Below are 14,663 nucleotides of genomic sequence, written 5' to 3'. Positions count from 1 at the left end.
CCACTCGTTTTCCGCTTCATTTCCTCATCAGCTGTATGCTTAGCAGTCTTTGAGCTGGATGGAGTTATATGTTAAAAGCAGGACATTAAAATTGTGCAGGGAGGGGAGTCTCCCTCCGTAAGTGTAAAATCTTGCCGACTCCAGAAGGACCTTATAGTTTGTACTTTTCAGGTGCAGAAACTGAAGATGATCCCCCCCCCATTCAAACTACATAAACCTTGCCTGGAGCCTAATGTTTTGCAAAAAATCAAATTTCTATTCAGATGCTTTGGATAAATCATGCTACCAGAACAACAACTTTTGGTCATTAATTTTAAAAAGGTTTTCTTCAGTTTTGGCCTGAGGAAAGTGAGGCACAGGAACACACCCCGGGCTCCCCCACACCCCGGGCTCCCCCACACCTCGGGCTCCCCCACACCTCGGGCTCCCCCACACCCCGGGCTCCCCCCCACACCTCGGGCTCCCGCACACCTCGGGCTCCCCCACACCCCGGGCTCCCCCACACCTCGGGCTCCCCCACACCTCGGGCTCCCCCACACCCCGGGCTCCCCCCCACACCTCAGGCTCCCCCACACCCCGGGCTCCCCCCCACACCTCAGCGTGCCTGTCCCACGGCCGCCATCACGCCCCTCTAAATGCATCTGCGTGTCGGAATGAACCTTTCAACACCGCCGGAACACCGCCAGGTCGGGCTCCCTCGCCCCAAGTGGTTTTCTAATGTCCAACATCGCGACACGGTTTTCTGGCAGATGCTGAAGGCGGAGGTGTTGTCCACCACGATAGGAGGCCACCGGAACAGCAAAGGGGTGTTGATGGCTGGGGCCACGTACGTGCATTACAGTTACAAAACAGCAGTAGAAATGACAGTGGAGGCATTTTGAGAGCTCCTGAAAGCGTTCCAAGCGTCGCACGTCCACGGCCCGAGAACATCAGCACATTTGCTGTTGCCAGGGGTGACGCAGCTATATAAAACCGAACAGTCTGGATACAGAGTCCGAGAAAATAGGCCATGTTGGAGTCTCCCGCACAAGAAAGTCGTTCTTCGAGCCTTGACAACTGCTACGTGGAGGGCGTGGAAGGCGGCGGTGGGAGTGTTCGCGCAGGAGAGCGGTCAGCAGACGAGTTGCGGGCCACAGAGCGGCAGTGAGGCGCTGCCACTGAAGCAGGCGGGCAGGAGTGGTTACGTCTGCGTGAACAGCTGCACAGCAACGGCGCGACGGGTGGGGGGTGGGGGGGTGTGTGTGTGGGGGGGGGGGGGGGGTTTATCGAGCTCGGTGCAGTCGGCTTCTCAGAGGTTGACCACTGGAATTCTGCATGAGGAGAGATGGATGGAGGAGAGGGAGGGAAAGAAAAGGAATGAAAGAGAAATAAACCGGGGTTTATCGTGCATGAGATTAACTTCAAAATCCCCTGGCTGGAGAAAGACAGCAGATTTGACAGACTTGCTTTCTGTCTGTGTCTCCCTGTCTCTGCCATTCAATATGAACATTCAATTCCACTATCAATAAAAACACAAATAAGGTCATTCTACATTTGAATAGGAAATTCTGTATAAACAATCATGTTTTTTTTGTCTCCCCTGCACATATTCTTGCATCCCCTTTAATACACTCACATTTCAGCCTAGTTACCTCTGGCTGGCGCGTGCGTGCGTGCGCACACACACACACACACACACACACACAGCCTCTGTACTTCTTGGATACACGTGGCCACACGTACAAACACTAAATCAGCACTGGCATCCTTGCTCGGTCTCTGAGGTGCACGCACACACACACACGCACACACACACACACACACACACACACACGCACACACACCCACACACACACACACACACACACACACACACACCCTCTACCTCTCTCTGTCAGGGAAGGAGGGGCTGCTGGGAAGAGCATGCCTGCTGTCCTCCTGGGCCAGGGAGCGAGAGACGGAGAGGGAGAGAGGGGGAGGACGCTGTGAGAGGCTGCGATCATAGCTGAGAGAGGGAGAGAGAGGAAGAGGAGATAAAAGAGAGAAAAGCTCGTGAGAAAGTGGGAAGTGGGAGCACATCAGCGATTCACTGAGAGAAAGTGAGACGGCCCAGCAGCTGGTATCCCAGTGACTCCTCGGGCATCTTTGGTATTAGCTAATGTCAGAGAGAGACGGAGACAGCGGGAGTGGGAGGTCTCACCTAATAGGAGTGTTTGCTATTTGTCAAATTGTACCTTTCAATCAATCAATGAGCTTGACTAAGAGCTGCAGGTAGATAGTCCCTGCACATGCAATATTCATATCACACGCACACACACAAACACACACACACACACACACACAGACTGATGGAGAGTGCCAGATCGGGTTCTGTTCCGAGTGAGAAGCCATAAACGGCGGTGGGTCGTTAGGAGGGGGCAGGGCTAACACGGGGAGACTGCCGCATGCGGACGGCGGGTTCATTTCATCTCCCCGTGAACACGGACACGACAAACCACCAGCAGCCGAGTTCACGTGACGAGGCGGAACGGCGCTGTAGACGCACGCGGATCAGAATCCGCTCTGTGCACCGACGCAGATGCTGGTTGACAGGCCGGGAGAACAGAATCCAGCTGCCTTCAATATCATCTTCTGTGTTAAAACTGCACTCACAAGTGTCCATGGAAACATATAGTAAAGATGTATGATAACAATAATCATACATCTCTTACAACCAATACAATACAATACAATACAAACATACATGATCATACATCATACACGATGCATCACTGAGATCACATTATATACTGAGACACATTATTACACATTATAAGCCTTAACTTGGATAACTGGATAATCCTCTTCAGACTTCATACATGATTATAGCAATGTTAGCTTTGGTTCAAACTATTTCAAACACTTGTGTTGTGACGTGAGCTCTCTAGGCTATCAACTCATTTGAACAAAAGCTTTGTATGAAACAGCGACTGCTTCCTCACAGGTCACACGTGCGTGCAGCTAACAACGGTAGCGCTACGGATCTTACGGAGCCATAAAAGTCCCTCTGTAACGCATCCACTGAGAATTAAGGGCAAGAAAGCCTGGTGTTGGAGACTGCAGCATTATCAGCCTGAAGGTACACACGTACACACACACACACACACACACACACTCACACACACACTCACGCACACACATGTGTACGTACAGGCAGGTTGTATGGCTCTGTGACTGTCTGACCATAAACACACACACACGCACGCACGCACGCACGCACGCACACACATGCATGCACAGGCAGTCTGTAGGGCTGGGTGACTGTTTAGCAATCACACACACACACACACACACACACTCACTCACGCACACACATGTGTGTGTACAGGCAGGTTGTATGGCTCTGTGACTGTCTGGCCGTAAACGCACACGCACGCACGCACACACATGCATGCACAGGCAGTCTGTAGGGCTGTGTGACTGTTTAGCAATCACACACACACACACACACGTGCAACAGTGCGGTGAGAACAGAGTGCTGAAAGAGTCTCACCAGAGTTTGGCTGAGATGATGACCGCCGCGAGAATGAGCAGAGAGGAGATAGTCACGGTCACGTAGAACTGGGGATCCACTACAGCCAGAGAGAGGGAGGGAGAGAGAGGGGGAGGGGGGGGAGAGAGGGAGGGGGGGAGAGGGAGGGAGAGAGAGAGGGAGGGAGAGAGAGGGGGAGGGAGGGAGACAGACAGGGAGGACAGGATGAATTATAGAATAAATACAAGAGTTGGAAAAATGACCAGAAAAGATACAAAGAAAAACGTCGATGGAAACTCGGTAAGCAGAACACAAAGAACTTCAAAAGGGTTAAAAAGAGAAGGACGGGATTATGAACTCAGTCAGTTTTCTTGCTTAATGTAACAGAAATCAAGGTACTTGTTATGTGTGATTTTATACAAAATATCACTGGGTGTTGGAGTCCTTATTGCGGAAAGCTCCAGTGTATCCACCTTCTTCAAACTCTCTCTCTTCTGCCTCACGCTTGTGCTCCCCATCTGAACCTCTGGCTTCGATGGATAATGGCTGCTGCTGGGTTTGAGTAGCGGGTGCGTTGTGGCGACGAAGCCACGCCTCGGCTGTGGCCGCCTTCACGCCTTCCATTTCCTGACTGGACAGGAAGTGATGCGTATCGTCCTCCAGCGGCTGCGTGGGGCCCCAGTCCACGGCCCATAGCGGAGTGGGAGTGGCCTGTGCTGTGACGGACAACTGCATCTCACCCAGCCCCTCCTGCCATTCGTCCTCAGAGCCGCAGGAAGTGGGGCAGGCAACTATGGCAACCAGCAGGAGATGGCAGAGAGGAGTCACCCCAGAGATGAACCTAGAGGGTAGAAACAAGTGACAACATAAAACATTAATAGTCAAGCAATACGTTTACATGGCCAAAAACATGGCACCCATGTTGTACATGCCAGCTGTCTAAAACAGGAGGTGACCGACATCCATGCTAATAAGCGGACACGCGTGATGGTGTTTAAACACGCGTGATGGTGTTTAAACACGCGTGATGGTGTTTGAACACATGTGCTGGTGTTTGACACCCTCCTCTCCCCTTACCAACTCTCCATGGCTTCTCTCTCTTCACTGGCTGCCTGCTCCTCCGATCATCTCTTTAAAAGACAGAGGGGGGTGAGGGGGGTGGGGGGGTTCAGTCTTCACACCTGCTGAAAGACCATAAACAGACGGCTGCAGGGGGACGAGACACCTTGCTGAGAGAGAGAGAGAGGGGGAGAGAAAGAGAGGGAGAAAGAGGAGGAGAGAGAGAGGGGGGTAGAGAGAGACGGGGGAGATGAAGAGAGAGAGGGGGAGAGGTCGAGAGAGAGGGAGAGAGAGGGAGAGAAAGAGAGGGGGAAAGAGGAGGAAAGTGAGAGAGAGAGAGACGGAGGACATGAAGAGAGAGGGGGGAGAGGACGAGAGAGGGAGAGAGAGAATGAGGGGGAGAAGGAGAGAGAGGTGGGGGACAGGAAGAGAGGGAAAGAGGAAGAGAGAGAGAGAGAAAAAGAGGGAGAGAGGGACTGAAAGAAGGAGAGAGGGAGAGGAGAGGAAGAGAGAAGAAGAGAAAGAGGGGAGAGAGAGAAAGGCGGAGAGAGAGAGGGAGAGGGGGAGAGAGATGGAGTGAAAGAGAGGGAGAGCACAAACACGCCCGCGTGCTTTACAGTTGTACTGTACAAAACACAAACCTCAACACACTCACACAACACTCAGTACGGTAGTTGCACATTTGTAAACGAACATATATAGACACACACACACACAGACAATCACAATAAAATCATTCCCATCACAGAAAAGATACAGTGGAACTCAAATGCACACTCACATTTTAACACCCCCCATCACCCCAACACACGCACGCACACACACACGCACACACACACACACACACACACCTGTGGATATATCCACTAAGCACTAAACCAGGTCCTGACTGAACAACAACTGAACATATGCAGCCGTATCCAGTACCGCTAATTAATGCTCCAACAAATGACACCGTACACACACCCCCCCCCTACACACACACCCCCCACACACAGCGCACCACACACTGGAGACAGTTATCAGTCCACACTGCCTACCTCACCGCTGATGAAGAGTGGGAGAGAGCCAGAGCGTGTCAGAGTAGGAAAAGGCATTGGTTGCCGTAGCGACAGAGACATGGAGAAAGTGAGCGAGAGAGAGAGAGAGAGAGAGCAAGGGGGAGGGGCTAGGGTGGGGGGCTCTCGGTTGGGGGGGGGTAGATCCTGTAGAACAGATATTTAAATGCTAATTATGCTTTTTAACTGGTTCAATTAAACAGAACAGAAGAAGGAAACATGAACAGATTTCGAAGACAGAAATAGCGGGACGATGAGTAGAAGCATCTTACTGATCTTCCAGAAAAAATGTATTATGCGCCATTTCAGCGGAGGACACAAAATATGCAGGGGCCGAAAAAAAAATCAATGTACATTAATTTAATACAGGGAACGCTCAGACGAAGAGAGCTTCGAGTATTTATAGACAATAACTCCAGTGATGATAAATAATCGCTCACACGCACACACATGCTGTCACAATATGGCAATTTTATTGGCTGCATGGCACAACATTTACATGGAGAACAATCTGTTGTCCATCCGTTCTCCACCACGTCACCATTTACCCACAATCTGTTACACTTCACACCTCTCATTCTACCCTTCCAGACACTCTCTCTCTCTCTCTCTCTCTCTCTCTCTCTCTCTCACTGAAGAACACAACGCAGCCACGAGGATCCAGCTGCCTCTTCTACGTCCGATGAATCTTGGGGAATGTAGTCTTCACCATCATCTGCTGGAAGACATGGGCTTTGATTATGTGCACCTGTACCTCATGGTGAAACATCTGCTCTCCATCTGTTCATACATTTGCTGGCCAATGAAACTTCTTCTAATGGACCAAACAAAGTTAGGTCTGATAATACTTGAATTTTATGTCCAATTGTTCTCATCAGATAAAGATTTTTAAAGCAAATTTACCTGGACCTCACAAAATCTATAAAGAAGAGTAGACTGTCCTGTTTTCGTTCTCACTCACCATCACTCTCCTCCTCTGAGTCTCTGTCAGATTCCTCCAGTAAACTGTCCAATCGGCTGTCTCGTCTTACACTGACATCAGCTCTGGAGATAAAACAACAGAAATATGACAAAACACAAAAAACAGAGCTACTGGGTTATGAATATCAAACCCAACCCACTAACTTCATGCGTTTACCAGATTAGGCCAGAGGTCAGATGACCTGGGTGGAATTTGTTTGGCTAGATTCATGTGGCACATGGCCACTCAAGTTGGATTTTCCGAATTCGGATAAAGAGCCATCATCCTGCCGCCATGAAGACAACTTTGGCCCTCACAGTATTCTAATCAGCCAATGACAATGAGGTATAGCTGGTGTGATATGCATCGGGATGACACCAGTGAAACATCGCTCCAAAGGCGCTGCGTTCAGACAGTCATTGCCACATTATCACACAGTCGATGAACACAAAGACAGAAGTTATTACTATCAATAAGGCAACCAGAAGACGAACACGCTATGACAGCTTCTTTAGAGCGCTCCCAGACGGCTGATTCTGACTACACGTGAATATTATTTGTAAGTCGATACGTCAGTCAATACTTCTCTGCATAAACACACAGCTCATGCTTTCTGAAAGGTCATATCGACGAAGCTGGAACTCGGCATTTGAGAACAGACTTTGAGTTGGTCTATGAAAGCCCAATACAAGAACATAGAAAGAATACGAGTGCGATCCAACTTGGATACTTCAGGAGTGTGAAAGTTTACATAATTAAGTTGGAAGCAGTGTTAGAAAATGTGCTAATCATATGCAAAACACAAATTAACATTTTTACCATATCCATTGGATACAGCTTATAAACATCTATGCAATTATGCAAGAATGAAATAAAGTAAGTTAGTATGAAATACTAAAACTTTCTATTTGAGTACTCCATTTGAGTACCATGTACTCAATTGCCCCCATCATGTCATAGAAACTGAACATACAAAGACGGATGAGAAACAGATGGAGCCGGGTTACTTTCCTGATTTTTGATTGGTGCACGTAGCTTCAGAAAATATCATAAAGCATTTGTAATGACGAATAAATAAAACAAGAAGAACATGAAATAAAAGAAAAGTAAGTCGCCTTCGTCAAGCCAACTTAATTATTGATTGCCCATTAGCGGCTGACATTGAAATATGCACTAGCAGCATACAGTAATTGAGACGGCAGGTAGTTCATTATATGTGATTTAGTGGTCATTAGTCTGTGGAAGGAAATCTGTGATATTTTTGGGAACACAGACTTGGTGTTTGGGCGGAGGGGATGGATGGCCTGTAAATGGAAGATTCCCAAGACCAGAGACAGTAGAAGTGAAGAGGGAAGAGAACCATAAAGGTAGACTGAAGGGTTAAAGGTCACACCTTTTTTTGGCATTTACTGGAAGCTGTTCCCAGACTATGAGCTCACGACCCCCGGTGACCCACCGATGACCCCCGCTGGGTGTAAGCCATGCCGCAAAGCAAAAGATTCTCTGTAAATTTGAACTGGTGAGAGAGATGAGGTACCTACACTGGGGAAGAGAAAACACTGAGAGAGAGAGAGAGAGAGAGAGAGAGAGAGAGAGAGAGAGAGAGAGAGAGAGAGAGAATATCAGATCAAACCAGGAAGCAGGCATTTACAGAGATCTGACAAAACATCAGGGTCCTCTCTTACAGTTGAGGTTACTCTCTCCAGTGGTGAGATCGAAGCAGGAGCCAATCAGAACACCTGGTATTTGATTGACACAATCTGTCACGCCAGCAGTGCTGCTGTGATTGGTTAATCTGCTCACTGTGCCTAAAGGGGATTGGACAGAAAAGATAAAGCTTTTTTACATTATAAAACAAACAAACAAAAATCTGTAACTGAAACTAAGGAGACATGTAAAAGCTATTTTGTTGCTTTGAAAATTACATCATTTGTTTATGTCGAATAACTGGATCCTGAGCTTTATGTTTTTGTCCCCGGTCCTAACCATATTTAGCAGATCTTGCAATACATGATAAACTATTATCATTACTGTGCATTACCCTTTCAATTAGGTTATCACACCATCCCTTTCCCTGATGGAACTGTTTACTGATTCTGGAATAACACCCTTCAGATCCACCGCGCTCCACGGAGAAGGGATTAAGGCGGGAACGTTATGGATGTTTTCAACATTTCCTCATGCCCCGCAGGCAGGAGGCTTCTCGCCGCTCCCTCTGAGCCGCTGGGATTTAGCGCGGTGGAGAAGGAGCAGGCCTGAGCTAGGATGCTCGCCATTATTAAATCTGTTCCAACAGCTCCAGGGCCGGGAAGCGGAGCGCGGCTGCCGAGAGTGGTGAAATATTAAACACAGCACGACTCTGCCCGGCAGACACTCGCGCGCGTAACGGGCTGCCGACCAAACGCCGGCTTCTTCTCCCGCGCGGAGGCGTTGAGGCTGAGGAGACCCACGGGCGCCGTTGAACCGCCGGCGTCCGAACCCCTCGCCGCACGCTCCGCCGGTTCTCGGCCCCGGAGAGCGCGGTCGACGGGGGAGTACGGGCGCACCTGTCTGCCAGTCCAGCACACGGAGCGTGGCTCTTCCGCACGCCAGGTACAAGCGCTCGCCCCGCGCGCTGAGCCTCAGCCTCCCGCCGACGTCAGTCCCGCCGCCACAGCGCGTGACTTCCGGCCCCCACTCCCGCAGCCGCCGGAGAGGCTCCGCCCCCTGGTGACGCACCTCCCACACGCACACGCCGCCGTCGGTGGAGCCGCTGAACAGCAGAGGACCCTGGGACTAACGAGGGAGTGGGGGGGGGGGGTCGGTCGTTAGTGTCACTGTTTCCATAACAGCTCAGTCAGACTCTTAATAAATAAAGAGCATCAATAATAAATAAATAATGGCAGATCAGACGACGCATTTGCATCCTCAGAGAAGCTTCGGGCCCCGTTTCATCTTCAGCTTAGCATAATGTTAAATTGTGAAACTGACTGGATCGATGCCACTAACGAGGAGACAGGAGAGCGATAAACCCCCCCCCCCTCCCCCCACCCCACGGTTGCCATGGTGCCCACCCACCTGTAGTGCATCCACGACGTCTGCGTGTGCGTTGACCGACTGACAGTTCTCCTGATCGAGCCAACCCCACACCTGCAGTTTCCCGGCATCTGTCACACAGCCCAAGCAACATCAGCACCAGTCACACACACGCGCGCGCGCGCTCGGCAACAGAACACCCGCGCACAGGTGCGATGCTCTCACCTGAGCCAGTGACAATGTAGCCCTCTCCTTCTGCTAGGAAACAGAGGCTGGCGATGGCGTTAAAGGTGTAGACAGATTTCACGCACTGGCCTGTCAGAGAAACCCAAAGATGACACTCTTTCAAATTCCACACTAACCATCAAAAGCGCATTAACAGTCATACACACCACACACAGTTGAAGCCCTGCATTTGTTTACAGGACACTCCCCTCTTCACCCTTAAGCATTCCGCGTTATACTGTAGCGTACACTAAAGCAGCGTTTATCTTCTTCAGGCATACCGAAATGTGTGGCTGTTGAGACAGGTGATATTTAGTGTGCCTTCACCTGAATGCGCGGGGGGCGATTTGAGTCGGCATGGATACGACGTTGGCGTGTGACTCACCCGAGCTCAGAGTCCACGTCCGCACGCAGCAGTCGGCGGAGCCGCTGAGCACGAACCTCTCGCCGTCGGGCAGACGCAGCGCGGAGGCTGAGGGGGACGGCCCACGGAGAACCATTAGAGGAGCAAAGTGGAGGAGAAAGGGCAGACAGAGCCAGATGGCAAGGAGGAGTGGAGGGATGGAGGGAGAGAGAGAGAGAGAGCAGTCAGGAGAGAGGAGGTGGGCGGGAAGAGTGAAAGGAGGAGAAGGAACAATGGAGCGGTGGTTAGCGCATCTGTGACAGCCAGCTGTTCCGTCCAGATGATCGGTTGTTCTCTACTTTGTACTTAGGTGGTGTAGGTGTGTGTAGGTGTGTGTGTGTACGTATGTGTGAGCCTGTGTGTGTAGGTGTGTGTGTATGTGTGTGTGTGCGTGTACGTGTGTGTGTGTGTGTGTGTGTGTGTGTGTGTGTGTGTGTGTAGGTGTGTGTGTGTAGATGTGTGTGTGTGTGTTCATGTTTGTGTGTAGGTGTGTGTGTGTGTGTAGGTGTGTGTGTAGATGTGTGTGTGTGTGTAGATGTGTGTGTGTGTGTAGGTGTGTGTGTGTGTGTGTGTAGATGTGTGTGTGTGTAGATGTGTGTGTATGTGTGTGTGTGCGTGTACGTGTGTGTGTGTAGGTGTGTGTGTGTGTGTAGATGTGTGTGTGTGTGTGTGTGTTTGTGTGTAGGTGTGTGTGTGTGTGTAGGTGTGTGTGTGTAGATGTGTGTGTGTAGGTGTGTGTGTGTGTGTAGGTGTGTGTGTGTGTGTAGATGTGTGTGTGTGTGTGTGGGTGTGTGTGTAGGTGTGTGTGTGTGTGTGTTTGTGTGTAGGTGTGTGTGTGTGTGTAGGTGTGTGTGTAGGTGTGTGTGTGTGTGTAGGTGTCTGTAGGTGTGTGTGTGTGTGTGTGTGTGTGTGTGTGTGTGTGTGTGTAGGTGTGTGTGTGTGTGTGTGTAGGTGTGTGTGTGTGTGTGTGTGTGTGTGTGTGTGTGTACCTAGTCTCCTGCAGTACTCAGCAGGCGGCACGCTGAGGCAGGTGACCCCACCACTGTGACCTCCCAGGTTGCGCTGCTCTGTTGCCGTGGGAACATGCCACACCTTAACTGTGGTGTCGCGGCTTGCGAGAGGGCGTGCGTGCAAGCAGATGAGTGATAAGCAGTAAAATCTTTAATCTCACCATCTGTTACAATTATACTGTTTCATTTTGTACACAGATTAAAAAAAATTAATAAGCTCCCAGTACCTGCCAGAAATGACAAAGTTGTCCACGACGGCCACGCAGGTGATGATGTCACTGTGACCTTCTAGAGTCCTGAGACGAAACTTGACTTTTTCCCAGGATGCTCTAACAGCTCTGAACTCTGTGTCTGGGGACACACACACACACACACTAGTGAACCCACTTTACTGGTCTCGACACTTCCTAATTAACCCTGTAATACACAGACAGGTAACGGAACGCAGTCCTGTCTTAAATCCACATTCAACTTGGAGATGAACACCACCACAATGGTGGTAATTCTAGCTCATAAGTGTGTGTGTGTGTGTGTGTGTGTGTGTGTGTGTGTGTGTGTGTGTGTGTGTGTGTGTGTGTGTGTGTGTGTGTGTGTGAGTGTGCACGCATGTCTGAAGCAGTGATTGGTAGGAGCTGTGTATATATATATATATATATATATATATATATATATATATATATACATACATTGTGTGTGTGTGTGTGTGTGTGTGTGTGTGTGTGTGTGTGTGTGTGTATGTGTGTGTGTGTGTGTGTGTGTATGTGTGTGTGTGTGTGTGTATGTGTGTGTGTGTGTCCAATCTGGGTCAGGGGTGGCTGTGGTGGATGTTAGGTATGTGTGGGCCTGTATGTATGTGTGTGTCTGACCTCTGTAAGGAGGGGCAGTGGTGGATGCTAGGTGTGTGTGAGGATGTGTGTGTGTATGTGTATATGTGTATATGTGACCTTGGTCAAGGCTGACAGCAGCGACTAGAGATTGTGTGTGGGAGTGTGTGTGTGTGTGTGTGTGTGTGTGTGTGTGTGTGTGTGTGTGTGTGTGACCTGGGTCAGGGCTGACAGCAGCGGGTGGGAGGTTGTGTGTTTCTCTGTGTTTGTCCTTCTGCTTATCTTCCCGCGCTGCCTTTGCTGTGGGCGGAGCCACCAAGCAAGTCTCCGCCCCCTCCTCTCTGTCCACAGGAACCAACCAAACAAACACAATGAATTCACGGTGGCTGCTGTAACCCATGTCTGTGACAAATGCCCGACCCATGTATCCCATGTCAGACGCATGTAACACATGTCAGACGCATGTAACACATGTCAGACGCATGTAACACATGTCCGACCCATGTAACCCATGTCCGACCCATGTAACCCATGTCCGACCCATGTAACACATGTCAGACGCATGTAACCCATGTCAGACGCATGTAACACGTCCGACCCATGTAACCCATGTCCGACCCATGTAACCCATGTCCGACCCATGTAACACATGTCCGACCCATGTAACCCATGTCAGACCCATGTAACCCATGTCCGACCCATGTAACCCATGTCCGACCCATGTAACACATGTCCGACCCATGTAACCCATGTCAGACGCATGTAACACATGTCCGACCCATGTAACCCATGTCAAACCTGGGTCAACAGCGTATTCACCAGCATCACTCCAAGGTTATGTACCGTATGCCATTAAAACCTCATGCCAGGTCTCTGTGCTCCTAGCTTCACCTAGTCCATGGGCTGACCGTGTGATTTTGTACAGGGCTTTCTTTCCTAGTCTTGTCTGAATGTCTGTTATAAACCAACTACAGTTTCTCTAATGTTAATGTGTGACTATTTTGGCAAGCGAATAATGTGTACATCGTGTAACACAAAAGCACATACTGCAAAGTGCTAACAACACCCAGGTCATGGGTTCCACTCCTAGACAGAATAGATATAATGGAGGTAACTTGCTCTGTATAATATCATCTATCAAGTGTGAATGCACACATAGATCCAGGTTAGACAGTGACGTCCTACATGGCTCAGTCCTTTTACACCTGGGAATGAATTGAGAAAGCTTGATAGGAAAGAGAATATATCTGTGTATGTGACACACTGTGACATTACACACATCTGACTCCTGACACTCTGTGACATGACTGTTATTACACGCATATTACTCAATGTTGTTAATCTGGACGTAATATAACGGACAAACTGAACCAGGTATAAGTAGATGTGGCGAAACACTGTTTAGATCAGAGCGCTAACAGATTACGCTTCACACGCTCCAGAAGGTAAGGACCTCCGGCCTCCCTTTCTTTTTTCCCTCATCATCTCTCGTTCTTACACTTGTCTCTTCATGCTCCCCTCCTCTCCTCCTACAGGACGCTGTGTTTGCTGGGGGACAGACTGCTGCAGGAGCAGGTCGGCCAGTCTGGTGCGGAGCTCTGCCTTCTTCAACACCTGAGAGACAGAGATCCAAAAAACTGTGTGTACCAAATGGAAATAAATCAACAAAAAAGGGTTCAAATACGATTTAAATATATATATATATATATATGAGGTCTTTTTTGTTGTTGATTTCATTTTAAACATATACTCCTAATGACATTTGTCCTAAAAAGCACGTTGCTGCAGGGTAATCTACTGTGTACAACTGAATTATTAAAAAGTAAAACTATTGGTAAGTAAGTTACTGTCTGAGACAGCAGGATTCGCCTCTTAAGAGAGACCAGCGGCCATCGGACACGTTGGCAATACATGTGCACAAAACACAGGCGGAATGCAACACCACCGCAGCAGAGCGAATGCGTTTTGCAGCAGGATTCATTCTGTACCTTTATGCTTTCCTCCGGAGTGAGGGAAACTTTGGTCTCCAAGTTCTCGATCTGCCTCAACTTCTTCTGGAGTTTCCTCACTTCCCCCATCTGAACACCTCTGTTCAAAAGCTCGTTCCTTCTGCCTCAAACTGAGATGTTGTCCTTCTACAAATATTTACGTTCTTCTAACATCTATCATAGTTTAAGGGTAATGTTCACTCATGCTGAATTCGCCAGGAGATTTACACTCTAGCTGTACCGCCCAGCATAATAAAAGTTGTTTCCATAAATCCACTGGCTGAGATTCTGATCGTAAAGGTTTAATAAGACCTTACCAGCCGGAAAACCACTGAAATATTGATGACCTTATCTAACGGAAGCGACTGTAAATCTCTCTGGCGACATCGCGCGGGCATTCAGAGACATTCTCCTCCATGGTGTAATCTAAAACCAATTATATACAAAAGCTGATTTTATAAATACGCACTAGTTACACAAAACTCGCCTCGAAGTGAAATAACGTGTGGTGCAAAATATGCAGAGGCACACATCAGCAATACCACGTGAATGTTTTGCTGTCACATGAATATTATTGAAAGTCAAATACTTGGAGATCGAATAAATTAAATTAATAAATTTAAAGATATT

General features: G+C 49.0%; 2 protein-coding genes across 3 annotated transcripts; both read right to left on the bottom strand.

Annotated features, from left to right (window-relative positions):
• Positions 1–1,230: 1,230 nt before the first annotated feature.
• On the bottom strand, positions 1,231–5,731 carry pianp (PILR alpha associated neural protein). Its single transcript, XM_076991172.1, has 5 exons — positions 4,568–5,731; positions 3,964–4,331; positions 3,512–3,590; positions 1,865–1,984; positions 1,231–1,310 (listed from the first exon to the last, which is right to left on the bottom strand). The coding sequence occupies exons 1-5, from the start codon at positions 4,576–4,578 to the stop codon at positions 1,289–1,291; spliced, it is 600 nt and encodes a 199-aa protein (XP_076847287.1). The 5' UTR covers positions 4,579–5,731; the 3' UTR covers positions 1,231–1,288.
• Positions 5,732–6,058: 327 nt separating this feature from the next.
• Positions 6,059–14,371, bottom strand: LOC143493063 (uncharacterized). Of its 2 annotated transcripts, none has more exons than XM_076991170.1 (13): positions 14,034–14,371; positions 13,544–13,659; positions 12,262–12,386; positions 11,449–11,572; positions 11,201–11,322; positions 10,194–10,280; positions 9,809–9,898; positions 9,626–9,714; positions 9,115–9,343; positions 8,254–8,376; positions 7,962–8,127; positions 6,569–6,651; positions 6,059–6,325 (listed from the first exon to the last, which is right to left on the bottom strand). In XM_076991170.1, the coding sequence occupies exons 1-13, from the start codon at positions 14,121–14,123 to the stop codon at positions 6,237–6,239; spliced, it is 1,533 nt and encodes a 510-aa protein (XP_076847285.1). In that variant the 5' UTR covers positions 14,124–14,371; the 3' UTR covers positions 6,059–6,236. The 2 variants fall into 2 exon arrangements, with proteins under 2 accessions (XP_076847285.1, XP_076847286.1); XM_076991171.1 differs by having other exon boundaries at positions 6,059–6,322.
• Positions 14,372–14,663: the final 292 nt, after the last annotated feature.

Source organism: Brachyhypopomus gauderio, unplaced genomic scaffold (genome assembly GCF_052324685.1).
Source record: "Brachyhypopomus gauderio isolate BG-103 unplaced genomic scaffold, BGAUD_0.2 sc81, whole genome shotgun sequence".
Classification (NCBI taxonomy): Eukaryota; Metazoa; Chordata; class Actinopteri; order Gymnotiformes; family Hypopomidae; genus Brachyhypopomus; species Brachyhypopomus gauderio.
Note: the sequence above shows the minus strand (reverse complement) of the source record. Positions and strands in the feature narration are given on the sequence as shown.

What these genes read in the sequence shown, in the direction of transcription:
- pianp (XM_076991172.1), bottom strand. An exon ending in AGAGAGAGAGTTTGAAGAAG is followed by an intron (nt 3,591 to 3,963) that starts GTGGATACACTG and finishes CTCTGGCTGTAG; the next exon opens with TGGATCCCCAGTTCTACGTG. An exon ending in TCCTTCCCTGACAGAGAGAG is followed by an intron (nt 1,311 to 1,864) that starts GTAGAGGGTGTG and finishes CTCCTCATGCAG; the next exon opens with AATTCCAGTGGTCAACCTCT.
- LOC143493063 (XM_076991170.1), bottom strand. Translation starts at nt 14,123, where the DNA reads ATGGGGGAAGTGAGGAAACTCCAGAAGAAGTTGAGGCAGATCGAGAAC. An exon ending in TGAGTACTGCAGGAGACTAG is followed by an intron (nt 10,281 to 11,200) that starts GTACACACACAC and finishes CGTCCCCCTCAG; the next exon opens with CCTCCGCGCTGCGTCTGCCC. An exon ending in TGTGCTGGACTGGCAGACAG is followed by an intron (nt 8,377 to 9,114) that starts GTGCGCCCGTAC and finishes AATCCCCTTTAG; the next exon opens with GCACAGTGAGCAGATTAACC.